This window comes from Poecilia reticulata, chromosome 1 (assembly GCF_904066995.2).
Source record: "Poecilia reticulata chromosome 1, P_reticulata-male-v2, whole genome shotgun sequence".
Lineage (NCBI taxonomy): Eukaryota > Metazoa > Chordata > Actinopteri > Cyprinodontiformes > Poeciliidae > Poecilia > Poecilia reticulata.
Genome location: NC_088830.1, coordinates 25,166,241 through 25,183,187, shown reverse-complemented (window position 1 = coordinate 25,183,187; position 16,947 = coordinate 25,166,241). Strand labels below are relative to the sequence as shown.

General features: G+C 38.7%; 1 protein-coding gene across 1 annotated transcript in view; it reads right to left on the bottom strand.

The window, feature by feature from the left end:
- The window catches only part of LOC103467751 (alpha-1,6-mannosylglycoprotein 6-beta-N-acetylglucosaminyltransferase B-like), a gene marked incomplete at its 5' end in the record, with an annotated part of 122,526 nt that overhangs the window by 66,242 nt on the left and 39,337 nt on the right, over positions 1-16,947 (bottom strand). The window contains 3 exons of the mRNA XM_008414418.3: positions 4,443-4,622; positions 4,938-5,014; positions 10,221-10,330. Coding sequence (XP_008412640.2) covers positions 4,443-4,622; positions 4,938-5,014; positions 10,221-10,330 — 367 coding nt within the window. The remainder of the gene's footprint in view (positions 1-4,442; positions 4,623-4,937; positions 5,015-10,220; positions 10,331-16,947) is intronic.

The window sequence follows — 16,947 nt, the reverse complement described above, 5'->3', positions numbered from 1 at the left end:
GTTTGGCTACATCGAGGCTCACTGCAATAAAAAAGACATATGGAGGATCAGGTGGCAGGTAAAGCAGAGCACAGTTACAAACACTCACCCGGATTAGCATGACGGTCAGAAAGCTAAACAAATAACTGGGAAAATTATTTAAGTCTTCGAGCTGCAATGTAAGACGCTGGTTCTGCTCTCGCTGTTGAACCGCTGCTACGCTACAGGTAGTAATATTTCACAGACGGAGCGCCGCTTCTGCTCCACCTGGTAGTGACTCTCACACCGAACCTCTGCTTAAAGCTGCAGCATCTAACTTAAAAAAATTATTTTACATACGTATTAAAACTTTTGTTATCCTAACATGAGACAGATAATCTCTTAAAAATAATCAATCTCCTCTGCATAATTACTCCACTCAGTCAGAAACAGCTAATCAGAGCTATCAGGAAGGTTTCATTCATTAACTCTGGATTGTTTATTGTAATGGATCCTGTATTTGCCTTTGAATGTTAAGTTTTATACTTGAATTTCTTAGGCAATGTTGAGAGATTTTATTTTGACTCTTTGCATTATTTAGCCTCTTCAGAGCCTTCGTATGTTATCAGTCTGTTAAAGATAGTATTATTGATAGCAGTACAATTTGCACAATGCCTGTTGTGTTTTTTTTCTTGGGAAAAGTTATTAAAAACAAGTTTTTGTCTACATTAAGGTGAATTCATGGTTACTTGTTCCACATAATGTAACCGGTAGTGTTTATGATAAAAAAAATAATAATTATGTGATCGGTATCAGTGATCGGCCCTCATGGGTGATTGGAATCGGCAGGAAAAAAACCTGATCGGCACATCTCTAAAAAAAACCAATGTTATTCCAAAAATAAGAAAGGTGAACATAGACGGGTCAGACGTGCTCGTCTTAGAATTCAAGAAACTGCAAGAAACTCTTATGATTTCCACCCACAACCCTCTCCGAGTTTTATTGGAAAAGGTTTGAAATATCATGGTGAGAAAGACCTGAATGGAGGAAAATATCTTATTGATGTGAGAGGAGAATGTGTAGACTGGTTTGAGATGATAAAATAACCTTTTCTGACTTAAAGCAGATGGGCTGCAGCAATAGGTGATATCAAGTAGGAGGAATTTGCTAAATGTCAGAAAACTCGGCAAGGCCATTTTTTACTTGTTTTTTTGTAGCTTTCCTCAAATTGAAAAAGTTTGCAGATATTTGGCCAGTATCATAAAGTCATGTTTTCTGGCATTTAGAAAACAAAAATAATTTTGATAATTCTAACTAAACTAAAACCAGAAATGTTTGGTCCAATTTAACTTTAATCAGTGAGAAAGAAAATATGTTGTGTCTTTTTTTATTCGGTGTATGTAAATATTTGCATTCAACTGTAGATGTACAGGCAAAAGTGGATTAATATGTAATAAACTGTTTGGCAAATCAATGTTTACATCCATAGCAGTTTGTTTTAAAAGTTTGAGATAATTTTAATTAGCAATAAGGTGCTGTTGTTTTAATAAAAAGGTCATTTGTATTAGTAGCCAAGAGATGAGATTTTTTTTTTATTTCAACAAAGAGATAGATGGATATGACCTTGCAATTGGCTAACATTGGGTGTTTATGTGTTAATATGTGTAGAAGGATGGCGCTAATCTGGTCTTTGACCTCAAAGTTAATGTGGAGGAAAATAAAAAGAGGGGGGGAGATAATGATGATGATGCAGATCCAGCCTGTATTAATTAACAGTGAGCAAACAGGCTCAGAAGAAGGTCAACCGTTATGCAGTCGTGAGGTCAGACTGCTCATCCTCTTATTACTCCAGAGCATCTTCAGAGGAAAAGGACTCAACCTCGTTTGATTGTTACTACATAATTAGCTTCTTTTAGCATTGATGAAATTCTCTGCTGAGACAACCTGTTTTATTTTTTAGGGAAGATTGTGCTGAAATGCTGGCCTTAGAAAATTTGAGCAGATGGTTGTGTGGATATGATGATTACAAGGAATATGCAAACTTTGCTGGCAGAAAATGGCTTTAACATAACACAGCAGTTTCTAGGGGTTATGTGGATATTTAGGATTTTGGATGTGACAATGCATAAGTTACAACTTCCTTTATCTAAGTTGGTATGATAATGAAATATCTGTGTTCAACTCCTCAATGAAATCGTTCTCAATAGGCACTATAAGTTTCCAGTTTTTAATAAAAACAAGCCTGAAGAGAGTCGTCATAAGATGCAAGGTTAAAAAAAAAAAAACCATTTCACAATTAAAATCAATTTATTTCAATGGTTCAATTCAGAAAGCAAAACTAGATGTGTACCACAGTTTTGATTTCCTTTGCTTACAGCTAATCCCTGCCCCCCAAATTCTGATTTTAAGAAAATGTGATTACCAATATGATTTAAAAAAAGTAATTTTTAACAAAAAAATAATTAATACTGCCTATATAATCGCGAGTAAGACTGCTGACTTAACAGTCGTCCAGCAGACAGTCATGGGCATCCTCCACACAGAGGCTCAGTCCTAAAATGTCATTTCCAAAAAATAAAGGGCTATTCACAGTGTGAATCCAACGAAATAAATGGAAGGGAAAATGTGTGGTATGCAAAAATGCACAAACAGGAATAACTGCTGAGTTTGGTGGGTGCTGTGACTGGAGCCAGTGCTTAGAGAGCCATCACACAGAGATGCATCCAGAAAATGGGCTACCTCTGTCACATCTCTTGTGTTAAACCTGCTTAACCAGAGATGTCAGAAGTGTTTTCCCTGGGACAAAGATGAACAGGACTGGCCTGTTCCTCAGTGGTCCAAACTATTTTTAAAGTAAGTATTCCATTTGATTAAGTTGCAAAGTCAGGAGAAAGAGTTTGTTTTCTTGTTTATTAGCGGCAGACCTTTTCAATAACATGTTTAAAATTCAATATTGCTGGGTTTCAGATAATGTAGCACCAATTTCACCCAATGCAGATGGAGGGCAGAAATTAAATGTAGCCCATTTATTTCTGTTGAGTCAGCATCAAAATGCCTAAAGTCTGTGTCCTGTACGGTTTTTCCAACCGTTCTAATAGTGAGAAAGATAAACGTTATTTTCGTGTTTCGAAGGTAGTTGGTCACAAGGAAGTCAATTTTAAAAAACTCACCGAAAAAAGAGAACAGTGGATCACCAATCTACAGCTAACAACAGGTGGTGTGAAAACTAACAATGCCAGAGTTTGCAGAGCCAACTGTCTAACAGGTAACGATCGCATCGTTTAAATTGTATTTTCAGATATTTTATTGGATAGTTACTTAGAAAGACAAGCATTCATATGTAAGGCAAGATATATTATTTTTACGCCCTAGCTTGGTTGTCTCCTCAGAGTGCTAATGTTGTTAGCAGCTAGCTCAGTGCCGAGTCACGGACAGAAAATGTAAATGTTTATTCAATGGGACTTTCATGCTAAAAATAATTAATAAAAAAGAAGCTAAATAAATTAAATATAACCTACACAGCCATACAGTCTGTTTCCCCCACGTGCTTCCTGGCCAGACACGAAGCACGTGGGTTTCTGTAGATCGGAGCTAATCGTTGACCTATATTGGACCTGAATCCAGCGTCCTACAGCGACTCAACATTAACATTCAACTCCAGCATGAATTTGGGTTTACAAAAGCTAAATAAAGTATTTACCATGAGAGCCAAACTCATAGAAATAACATGGGTTAGTTCGTTGTTAGCGATAGCATCGTTATCGTAGACTAATTATTTAAAATAGCACAACTCTCTACTCACCGGGCAGAAACAAGTCGACAGCCATCTAATGCTTCTTCTGATCCTAAATGGTTGACCCAACTTGATGCTAAATGATTGTATAATCCAGGCTTTTGAAAGCTTTCTTCTGGCTCGCCATATAATATGAACTCTGCAGCTCCAGGTAGTTAGTTATGTTGATCGCCTCGACACCTGGTAAATCCTCAAGATTATTAGATAAGTCTTTTTTACCGGGGTAATACACATCACATCCAAAATATACGCATATTTTTTCGAGATGCCTCGCCATTTTCAGCCTATTAGGGCATTATGGTTCTCATTGTGATCAATTTTGCTTTGTTTTGAACCAGAGAAATCCGTTCTCTGGACCTCCATCTGAATTTCGCGCGACATCTGGGTCACGTGTCTGAAACCCAGCAACAGTAAGCCACATATCATGTATTCGGTGTCATTCTTTTAAATGTGCAGCATAAAGCTATAATGTCAGGTGCAGCTTTTAGATAGCAGCCGTGTTTGCTGCTACACTGATATGGCAGGTCGACCATAATCACTTGTAAATGTATTGATCATCAGCCATCATCTGGCAGTCTTCACAGGATGTTTTTATAACTGAATATATTTGTCATTTAAAGCTTATTTAAAACTCTCTGTAGCAGATTACTGAGTAACATGTCTGGCAGCTATTTGAGAGTGGTGTCCTTACTTGTCTCTTGGGGGATTTTGTCTGCTGTGTGTGCTGAGTGGGGGAGCTTGTGTGGTTCCTCCAGGGCAGTGGGGGGCAGAACCACTCCACTTCACTCAGGTAGATGAGGAAAGAACAGTCTGAACCATCCACACCGTAGAAGGCGTAGCAAGGGTCCGATGTCCACCGAGCACGCATCCACTGGAGGACGGACAGAGAGAAAGTGGACATGTGTGAATCAGAAAATTATTCTGTGCCCACAAACAGACCAATTTAAACAATTGATGGCCTGTATGATGACTTCGGTCAAAAGCAGATTGAAGTCAAATCAGGTCACAAGGACACCAAGAACACAGGAGAAAGGCAAAACAAAGTAAAACTGAAAGTTAGAAAGACAACAATATCCTAGAGCGCCATCTTTACTTGGGTTGTGACATCACCAGTCTCTACCACATTGTTTGACCAATGCACAGTGATGCAGAAATTTATAAAAAGCACTATAATGTATGAACTTACATCTACTTTTCCAGGGCACTCTGGAAAGCGGCTGTCCCTTGGTACTTCACACTGGCTCGCAGTGCCATCTCTCAGCACTGAAAGAAACACAGAGAGAAATTCTTCCTTCAGATGGAAAACAGATCTGTTCAGCTCCATTCATCTTTCCATCAACTCAGATCAGATGCTGCCACCACCACGTTTCAGTGTGAGGATCAGGTGTTCACGGTTACATGCTGCATTGATTTTCCAGCACACAGCATTGGTGTTCGTGAACTATGCAGGTGGCATTTCATCGTTTCCTTCAAACAATGACTTTTTCTTGTTATTTAATAAAGGCCAATCTCATGTTGCACCTGAACAGTGGCGCAAAAAGGGGGTATGCAGCGCATGCAACGTATAGGGGCGCTGCACCAGAGGGGGCGTCAAAACCCCGTCTGGAGGGGGCGGCGCGCCGATGATGTCTTCGTTACACTTCAGCGCCCTTACGCTCCTTCACCTCGCGCACATAACATTACATTACCTTTAACGTGTTTTCGTCTGGGGGTGGGGGATTTATGCTTTCGCATCCACCTGATTAATATGTAGTTGCGATCCTGCACCTGAACCATACACTTTCCATGACAAAGAGACAGACTTTGATATTGTTTTATGACATAAGTCTGCTTTAAATAGTTGTACTATCAAAAGATTCTCCAATCTTAAGCACTGCTTTGTGTCACTTTGTAACATAAATCTCATTAAAATACGATACAGGCCGTAGCTGCCAAAAATATAATTGGCTCATGAATGATGTTCGCAAACCCAGGAGCAATGTTTCTTTAACGTTATGATTCACAGTGACATAGGTCTTGATAATCTTCCTACTTCTGTAAATTGTCTCATCTGCTCACTATTCACAAGGTCTACCATTAGATGTTGCGTTTTGCTGCTGCCAGCTGTTGCAGGCGTTTCACCAACAATTATGTCTGCACACTTAGACTGCGGCCACTGCATTAATTGCTTCACTGACTTGGTTAACTGCTCTTCTGCAGCTGATGCCAGTAAAACAGAGGCACAGTCACAGAGACACAGACATGGACTCATCTTGGTGCTTCATCATCCTCAGAGTTTTCCATCCCCCTTCTCTCTTGTCTCTCTAAACCAACAACTTTCCTTTGTCTCATATTCTGTCCGTTTCCATTTGCTTGATGAAAAAGAGAAATTCCTCTACACAAGTCTTCCCCGGGGCTTCTCTCCTGTGACTGAAAACACACACAGAGACTCACTGTGTCTGCAAATATGATTACAGCAGCAACAATTGAAAATGTGGTCATTTAACTAGATAAAGGCTTTAGTCCTGTCCCTGCGAGCCATTACACGAAAAGGGAAATTTTTAACCGCGCGTTCCAACTCCCGCTCTGCTTCCTCTCCCACATGCCAAAGCACGAGATGAATAAACTGCCACTGAGCCGTATGATAATAAAGTCTGCCAGCAGGATTTCAATTCATTTGTGATTAGAGAAGGGAGCAGTATTTTCATTTTGCCGTGCACTATTGTCTCCGCAGATGCAGCAGGGGAAAACAAAAGGAGACGCAACTCTCATTTATTCTTAAGTAAAGAGTTACCCTGAAGAGAAAAAGCAAAGGAGAGGGGGAGGAAATTCTTTTCAGTGTTATTTAGGTTTTGGCTAAACATGTTGAGAAAGAAGATGAGCACTGAATGACAGAAAAAAGCAATGTCAGTGTATCTTATTTTTGGTAATTTACTAAAAATGCTTCAGCAAAATGTACCTCAAATTTGTAAGCGCGAGTTGCCATTTAAAACATTTCAATGCTATGTAACATACATTTGCATAGAATTTCTTTGCCCATCATTTTGCTGAATCATTTTCATTTAAAACAATATCTTGGACTTTATTAGCTCTAGTACTTAAACAACTAAAATATGCATCCACGCTCTGAGCCTCCATCCATCAGGAGAAATTTATTATTGACATAAATAAATGTCGATATTTCACACGTTAATGACTGATTCTCTGTACTGTGCAGCTCTAGTCCTTGCATATTTTATGACATTATGGAGATATAAAAATGTTCAAATTTTGTGAATAAATTAATTAAGTTGTATGTTTAATTTTATACTAACTTAATTAAGTGCTCTGATCTCCATTTAGGCCAGTCAACTCTGTATGACAGACTGTGACCTAATTACCTTTAGTTGGAGTCACATAATCACATTTCCTTGCAGCAGAGTATGAGTAAAATATGGAAAAGAGTGTACAAAGCACCCCCATGGTGAGTAGATATTAACACATTGTAATTATGAAATATTACGTAACAGGAAACTCATTTAGAATCCCAAAAACATTTTGGGGTGACAAAAAATCTTAAACTGAAAAAGTGTGAAAATGGTAAATGATGATCAGCACCCCACAAAAGACACACTGTCAGATACAATCAATGATCAATAAACCCTGCCAACACCTAATCATTTTCATCAGACTTTTTCTTTTACAGCACAAAATCAAAATTTTGGATCAGTGTCTGTGTAATGATTAGAAGAAAGAAACACATTTTATAGGATATTTAGGTTACATTTAGAAGAGATTTTGATGCTCAGGTCCAGGTTTTTCCTGAAATCCAATTTTCTTGCATGGTTTTTCATACTGATAATTAAATGCAGCTGCAAATAAAACTTCTGTGAGAATAGTTTAGAGACCTCCTATGCACAGGAGGTCATGCTGGCACATTATCTACCCAAAGCTGCTCTCCGTTCCATCTCACCGAGACAGTAAGTAGATGTGTTGTGCTATAAATGGGCATTAAACTCCGCGATAACAGTGTAACATAACCACTGTTTGTTTGTTTTTCCTGGATAAAATACATTGAAAGGTAAATGTATTATATGGGTTGTATAACAGTTGTTGTTATTTCGTTGAAAAAATATTCCGTATTTCCATTTCTAAAGCTGATTTTTGGGCAGGTCATATTGGGTTTAGGTGTGGCTGACATTAATGTATAAAAAGGGGCGTGTGCGTCGGCGCGGGGCGGCGCAATCAGAGAGGAAGACGCTCACCGTCAGGTCCGTGCAGCGGGAGACTTGAATTGCCTGAATGGTTAGAATAAGCTACAAATCGAAGAAATGAGATAAAACAGCAATCAAGGTTCGCCCAAGCGCCGCGGATCGAGCGCTTTAGGAGCTGGATTGGAGCTCGCACCCAAGAAACGCCGCCAGGTGCGAGAGGACGCCAATTGGCTAGAGGACGCCGGCGGATCGAGAGATCGCCCCGGGGAGGAAAAGAAAGACATTCCCGGTGAGATCTGGACTTTACGTTTCTTTTTGGGGGATTTTGGGTGGTACCACTCCTTTTTCTAATTTTTTGGGGAGGGTTTTTTCGACGTGTTGGATTTTTCGTTTTGGATTGGGACTTTGGAGTAAAAGGGCGAAAGGCTGCCAGGATATGGAACTCTTTTGCGGACAATATTCGCAGTAATAAGGATCGTGAGTTTTGCATTTATCTATGTGGGTTTCTTTACTGACATGAACGGAGTGAATTAAATCTATCCTAAACTTGTTTTGAGTAATTTTTTGGTTACTGATTCACTCATCAAGATAAAGGGTATTTTCTTAGTTTGTGGTTTTTTGTAATAAATCATGGTGGCTAAAAATCAGACAAAATTTCATTCTGAGTGGTTTGACTATTTATTTTTGTCGACAATTTAACTGGTGTAACATATTTTACCTGATGCCTGAGAAGTAACCCCCTTGTGTGTGTTTGTGAGTTCCGCTTTAAATAGAAGCCGGATTTTACAACAGAATGCTCCACCGTGCTTATTTAGGATCAGTATACAGGCATGAACGGTTGGAAAGAGTGCTTCTTGACAGATATCAGAAGTGATCCTCGTCAGTGGAGAAACCAATAAATAACACCTGTGACTTGTTGCAAGTCTCTCTCGTCTGCTGTGAGTAACAGCGACAGTTTAGTTCTGCTTTAACTAAAGCTGACAGCTGTGCACAAATCCAGCTGGACTTCAAGTTAAGCACAGCGAAGGACAACTGTGAGCTGTGGCACTTTATGCTTTCTTTGGGGAAGATTATAGAGAAAACATACTGTTTCTCCAGATAAGCAGTAGTGTTAATATGTAGTATGGATTTTTTTCTGCTTGTTTTTCTTAATCGTTTCCACATTGCAGTTTTTAGCTACCTGTGTGCCCCTCTGAGGCGCTGCTCTATTGATTGTTCTGTTGGCTGCATACACATTTGTCTTCTAAATCTTTGACTGGTCTTTATAATATCTAAGAGGTGCTGTTTGTAATGACAAGCATCAATCAAAAAGTGGAGACAAATATGAGACTATAGAAACTCAGGTTCACTTTGGGTCACTAAGGACATTCAGACACCTGAAACGTCACAGTTTTACTTCACATTTACAATTAAAAATGGAAAATATGTAACTGCCTTTGAGCCTTTCTGTGTGATTGGATTGAAATTATTATGTTTATGTCGATAAACTTAATGCTGTTTTTGTAAAATGTATTAAAACTATGTTTGTTGTGTATTTGATGCAAAATAAAAAAAAACAACTCAATTATTACTGAATTGAAAAGTCTGCACCCAGTCTTGCTCCTGTCCACCTCTATCACCAGAGGTGGACTAAATAACATTTTGTTATTTAGAATAACAAAATGTCCACAAATTGGATTGAAAAATGATGTTTGGAAAGAAATATTCTGCCTTCTTTTTGGAAGACAAAAACATCAAACCTAAACAAATACAGACGGGCAAAGGGACATTTGATTCGGTTAAGTTTGACATACACAGCACTTTTTTTACTGCACAAAAGCACCAACCAACTTCACCTCCCATACCATAACTAAATATATTTGTCAATAATTGGTCACTGGAGAGCCTGCTGCTATATGAATTAAAGGAAAATATACAACTTTTGTCACTGAAAAAATAATTGTGGCATCAGTGCAAGTAATCATTTAAAACCATTGTTAAAGCTTTGCAAAACAAATGTCAAAATCTGCTGAGTCATCCCCAACAGGCGAGGCTGTAAGCACTGAGAGGAGAGTGTGTAGACCTTTGAAACTCGGTGTTGGTACACACCATTAAAAGTGAGTGGGAGTTTGTTCCAGAGTGAGATATAAAACCAGATTTCTTTCTCTCAAATGTTACAGTGTCAAGTTTTCTATTACATAAAATGTACAAACTTGCTGTGGCTTTCCAAAAGCTTTAAAGCTGATCTGATTTCGACGATATCAATTTGTACTGCCCAGACAAAATGATTGCAAAGCAATATCAGAGTTATACTGTACCTCTGCCTTGCATCATGCTACTTTGCAGCATCTGCTCCACTCTCATGGCCATGTTGGAAACATTTTGAGCTATAGCTTGGATCCTCTCCACCAGGCCAGCTGGTTGAAACCTGCAACACACATGAAAACACAGAAACATGGAGAAGATAGTTGTTCATGTGTTCATGTCTCTAAATGTTTGCTTTCTATTTTTTTCCTATTAGTTTGTTTCCTCTCTCTCTGTCTCTACTTCATTCCAGTCGATTTGGTTGTGTTAGTTTTGGCAGATGTAGACTCTACACTCTTTAAGCGTGAAAAAGAAATTGACTTGTATAACAGTTTCTTTTTCCCTTTTAGGATGGGAGAACTCCCATTCACTTAAGACCGGTGTGTCCACAGGGATTGGGCTTAAGAGTTTCATTTCAGTTTAGATTAAGTTTAGGTTTTGTTTAAACACATAATGGTTATGATTATGGTTACTGTACATGAACACCAGTCGCAAACGTCTAAAATTTGTCTGTAATGGCCCAAAGTAGCATTTGCACAACAAACTCAAGTTATTTTACAACCTGAAGAAGAGCCAACAGTTTTCAGGGAAAAATACATTAAAGATTTTTTCTTTTTTTTTGTTAATGAGAAAGTTTTGGCACGTGAAATGCTTTCATATTGATCGGTCTTTTCTTTAAACATAGGTTCATAACTGATTAGGTCCAGCAGCATAAATCTCCAGGTGAACTTAATAAATTTTATTAATTAGCAAGAACATCTTTGGGCTATTTGGGAGCACTAACAACAACTTTATCCCCATAATCTCCTTGAATCACAATCCCACTGATATCCGGTCTGCCATTCTTTTTCCTACCGTGTTATCCAATCTCCATGCTGCCCAAGTTTATTTTTCTCAGGAACTACATGTCTTCCATGCTGGGGTTTAGGAAAAGTCCCTCTTCTCTTCACTAGGATGTGCATGAATGGAGAGCACACAGGCACAGCAGTGACTGGCTATCAAATATAAAATAGCATCCCAGCACAGTTAAATAGTAAGTGGGGCAAAAGCCAAAATAAAAACCACAACACTTGGTGTCAGTAAGTGGATTTCCTTAACCTTACTCGTTTTTTGTTTTGTCCAACAGCATTTTAGTTTAGCAACAGAAGTATAAATGTTCTTCTCTGTGTCAAATGTATAGCTTGGGCACTTTCAGGAGTGAAATTAGTTTAAGTGAAACATTTATGCTAGTCCTAACAACATTTCAAAGACTATCAAGTCGGAGATCACTGCAAAATCAATTGTGTATTTTTCTCAAAGGACAAAACCTTTGCACGTTGAGCTGATCACCCAACGCCACTTTTGAACTTTCTTTGACAGGACTTTGTGCCAAATGGACTCTCTGGAGTGTCACCCTCTAATCTCATGTCTGCGGTCTGCTGCAGTGTAAACTCATCTGACTCCATAACGGAGTCGGGTATAAAGGGAGACATAAAGGAAGCGAAACAGATTAAAAGACTGAAAAATGGAGATTTCACAATGGGACCTAAATAGGGCAAAAACAGAAGCCAGAAACATACTTGGATTGTGAACAGGAATATAAACTGGCAGAAAATAAAGGGAACTAGATCAACCAACAGCAGCAACAAAAACCAGGGGGAATTTTGCTTTTGGAGGAATGATAAAATAAATGGATCCTGTGTGCCGTCGTGTGGAAGCCAACAAAACGGCTTGACTGAAACATTAGAGAACGATTGGGATCAAAGAAATACAAGATTATGCATATTTGATGGCCCACTGTTGCATGCCTTATGCTGTAAAGCTCCCTTCCTTTTGATGAATGTAGACAGTTAGTTCTTTTGCCAATGGGACTAACATGGAAGAGCCAAGGAAAGACAAAAATGGCAGAATGCATGTAGATGAGGAAGGAAGATGATGGGTGTTTAGTGGAAGCGTAACAGCTTGAGAAAATCAATGTTAACTTCAGTTACACAGTAAAAATACAACAAAACAAAGTGTTAATACTTCCTTGTGTGTTTCTTTTTGTTTTTGTCAGATTTTGCTTAGGGAAGAAAATTATCAAACAAAATCCTCTGGGCAAAAAGTGCCTTATCCCAAAGGCAAAGAATGACAGCAAAGAAAAAGTCATTCATTAAGCTCACTATTTCTGCTCTATGTAAAACCAGCTAGCAGCTTGCTTGCCCACAACTTGCAGGGGTGCACACTGGTTTTTGAAACATATACTGGTACCGGCAATATAGTTCAGCAATGTGAACTACAGTAGTTCTTCAGTCGGCCTGGAAAACCAAAGTAAGGTTTCAACTCTGTGACATTTCAGGCCTCGTTTACACTGAGCTGGTTCGCAGGGAAACCATCGTTTTGTTGCGATCCAGCTGCTTCCAGCTCCCGAAGTGTCGAACACTAAAAAAACAGCACAACATTTTTAATTTATTGACAAAATTAAAAGCTTAGTCAGCATGCCTTGGGATTTAGTAAAATCTTTTAAAGTACATGCACTTTATAGGACTTCGAAAGTGACTGTGATTAAAACATATTCTCTTTGAGCCAGGTTTCATTACCCATTTCAGATTGAATTTGTTTTACGACATCCATCCATCCATCCATCCATTTTCTTCCGCTTATCCGGGGTCGGGTCGCGGGGGCAGCAGCTTCAGAAGGGAGGCCCAGACTTCCCTCTCCCCAGCCACTTCTTCAACTTTTGTTTTACGACAAAAGTTGATAAAGTGTCTGACAACAGCAACTTTATTCTGAATTTAGTTAAGTACAGAAGCAAACTAAATAGGTTTGCAGAGAACAGAAAATAATTACTTTTCAGTGTCATTGTTAATTGTACTGATTTCTGTGCCAGGTCAGTTAATAATGCCACTGTATAGCAAGACGAACATTTTAGAAATGCTCTTCTTGCCATACCTTCCAGTTTAGGTTGGTCATCTTTTTTTTCTTTTGAAATGGTCCCATTCTTCTTCTTTTTTCTCCAGTGGGTGAATTGTTCAGCGGTCCTTAAAATGTTCAGAAGTTAAGATGTCGTTTGTAAACCTAAAAGATTAAATCCACAGAGCTTGTATGTACTGTCAAAAAGAAAACAAGTCGTTTCTTACCCGAGTACCTGCAGTAAATTTATGAGAAAGAGCACGGTGCCGTGGAAAGAAGCCCTCTGGGATAAATGCCGTTACTGACTGAGCCTTCTTGTGTGCTTAAGGGGGAGGAATAGGTAAGCTCAAGGACAGAGACTGATCTTTGGAGAGCGTACACCTAAAGGGGGACTTACCAACCTTTTTCGTAGCACAGTAAACGGTGAATCAACTCTGCATCCTTATCATCGCTTTCATCTCCCTTGCTTATTTTCCCAGGCTCATTGCTGCCCCCCTCCCTGGCTTGTTATTCCTCTCAGTTTTCTGCTCTAACGAGTGGCTGCCCCGTGGGCGAATCGCAGGCTGGGGCTTCAGACATCAAGTTCCATTCGCCGCTACATGGGAGTGTGTCAGCAGCAATGAAGCTCACACAGAGCCGAGACTCCCACCCCGCATGTGTGCAAAAGTGTGTCTTTCTGTAAATGCACTCCTGACTGGCGTGGAATTTGAGATATTTCCATAAATCTCCATTTTCCCCATTTGCACCATTCCCCACTGGAATAAAAAAAAAAGATCATACTTTTTACCTCGTCAGTCTTACCCCCTGTACTCGCACACTCTGCTGTACTGTATTCTGTATGTGTGTTTGGAAATGAAGTATAAGAAGTGGGTGATGGGAGAGACAGGAAAGACAGTCATGGTTGGGAGAGTAAAAAAGATATAACGATTGCACGTTTTGACCAACTCTGTTAAAAAAACCCCAACAGACTGGATGTCAGAGTGGAAGTAAATGACAGAATGAATGAACAGACTTGGAAGCTTTCTGCTTTGATAACATAGCTGCTCGTCTCAAGGGATGTCGAGCAAATCCTACCGTCCATGTCATTCTCACACTGCGAATATCAGAATATTACCTGCTCAAAATTTTATATCAGGACGCTTAAAACTGGAACAAGAATCCCTCCAAAATAAAAGTCACACAAGTGAGGTAAAGAAAATCAAGCAACACAAAATTTAATATTGACATTTCATCCATTTAGACAAAAACTAAAATAACTCATTCATTTCAAGTTTTTTTTCTTATTTTCAGAGTTTTTGTGATGAGCAGTCAATACTGTTTTTAATATTAGGAGCAGTAGTGTTGCCACGTGTGTGAGATTGCATTCACTGCTTAAAACAAATATAATTATTAAACTGTTTTTAATACATTTTAGCGAAAGGTTAATGGGTCGAACACATAATAAGCCTAAAATGAACCGAACTGCCTCTTGATGTGCAGTAATTTGCATTAGTAAAGTATTTTTTCCTCAGTGGAAAAAATGCCTCCAGCTCAGGGCCCACGTTCTCGTAAGTGCAGCCCTGCTTCACACATTTCCTCAAGAATTCAAGTAACCAATTAAGTTATCATGATCAGATCAATCATATGATTGGAATTGCCAGTTCCTGTGTTGTGTCTGAATCAGATTTTCCTTGTGGTCCATTACAGAGAAGAATTAAACCAAAAAAGACAACAAACCACAAGTATTACATTCTAACATGTCCAACATCCACAGTGGATATGGTCAAGTCATAAAGTAATTATCATTGATTGAAGTTTGCTTTGAAGCTAATTACAGCTCGACTATAACTCTCTACCCCGCTCACCCTAAATCCAGTCTAAATCCCTTCAGGACAGTAAAACATGGATGCATCACGCTGGTACGGCTCTCTGACAACAGACCATTACATCCTTACTTCTCTGTAATGGCCCAAGAGACGAGCAGCTTCCTCTGCATTAAACAGCCCATTACTAGACATTGATTGCAGTTAACACCAACGTCAGACCATATTAATCGTTCCATCTTTCCGCTCTGGCGCCTCTCCGCGGATGTGAACCTGAGTGCTTATCGAGGATCATTTAACGAGGTTTGAAGAAGCGAAAGGGGCTGCTGTCAGTGTGCATCACATCACACCTGCTGAGTTTAGTTAGGCTGTCTGGAAACAAAATTTGGAATAAAGAAAATGTTAGACAGAGAAGACGGGATGTTTGGGTGTGGATGCAGCGAAAGGAGGGGAAGTTAGATAAGAGCCTGGAGCAGCACGACTTTCCTGTCTGCACTGATTGGGACGTAATGGGGGCAATTTCCACAATCAAATACGAGGGTGATCGAAATGAAATAGAGGAATGCATGAGGCAATTTTGTAAACGAAAAAAAAAAAGAGGTACAATTTCTAACAAAACAAAACCTATGGTGTCCAACCTCCAACTTCTCCTTTTGTCCTTTTCTAATCCAATTGTTTATGGATTTCATTGTTATTTTGGAGTAAAGGTTTAATCATTCTTCCTGATCTAGTGTTTTTTGTTGTGTTCCAGTCAGGTTTGTTTAGTTTGTTTCATCAACACCTGCAACATATCCAAATTCTAACTAAAAAAAAAAATCCTGGTTTATCTTTTTAATAATAATTTGAATGCACATTCAGCGAGTTTTCAAAAATGATCTGAAAACTAAATGTCTCCAGTTTCCCTGTTATAGGTAATTAAATCCTCCTTCTCTGTCCTCTTCCTGTAACACCATTAAAGGTGCATGGTAGAAAACAAGCTAATTTGGGCTACTAGTCCAACAGTCCAATCTGAAGTCAAATACAAATCAATGTAAAACTGGGTTGATTTAACAGACTGGGTGAGGTGAGGGGATTTAACCCAGTTAATGTTATGTTTAAAATTATAAAATGGATTAAAACAAAGTATGGGCAATTTATTGAATTTACTTTGACTTTGGTAAGAAAAATTTGCAAAAACAATGTATTATGAAAAACTAATTTTAGTTTACTATTTGGGCATATTTCGCAAATATGCTATTATTGTGTTATGTTACCCCTTTTAAGAAACCCCTGTTATGTGATCATGTTTTGAAAAGTCAAGAGTAGGATCCATCTGTCAGTTCCAAACTTTGCTCTACCATTTCCTACGTGGAAAATAAATTGATAAAAACAGTAAAATATGAAGTGGATAAGGGAAGAAATGACTATCTGTGTCCGCAGCAGTGCTTACCAAGTAAAAAATAGCACCACTCTGGAATGCAACAAACTAGTTCAACCATCTGATATTTAGACCCAGACTGATCTATAAACATCAAACAGGAACGTGACTGAAATTTATTGAGTCTGTTTTATTTACATTTATATACATGTGTAGGATATTTGGGTTTAAACAATCCATTACCTAGCATACTAAACATAGATAATGGGTAAAGGAATATGCCATCCATTTTCCATGGCTGAATCAGTATAAAAATGAAAAGCATTTTTTTTCTTCTTTTTTTTCAAAAACATCTGAGGTGAAATCCTTGGAGCAGAAATCAATAGCATGTTGTGGTGTAATTCAAAATCATGGTCTATGAAGAATGATGAGCCTAGGGCAGCCATGTTAGAGGAGGCGCTCTATCCTGCTTTCTGTTGATTACTAGTAACCTTGATTTCTGACCTTTTGACCTATCCTGCATATTTCCCCCTTTGCTTTTTTTACTAATTGTATGACTATCGACTGTATATAGAAAACAAGCAGCACCAGCAGCAAGCAGAGAGAGAAATAATGAGCCTCCTTTTGGTCTGTTGTCGCAGTATTCGATTAAAACTATCCAACAAAATGAAATACTCACTGGAGTTAAAGAAATACCCCCACAGTTTCAGG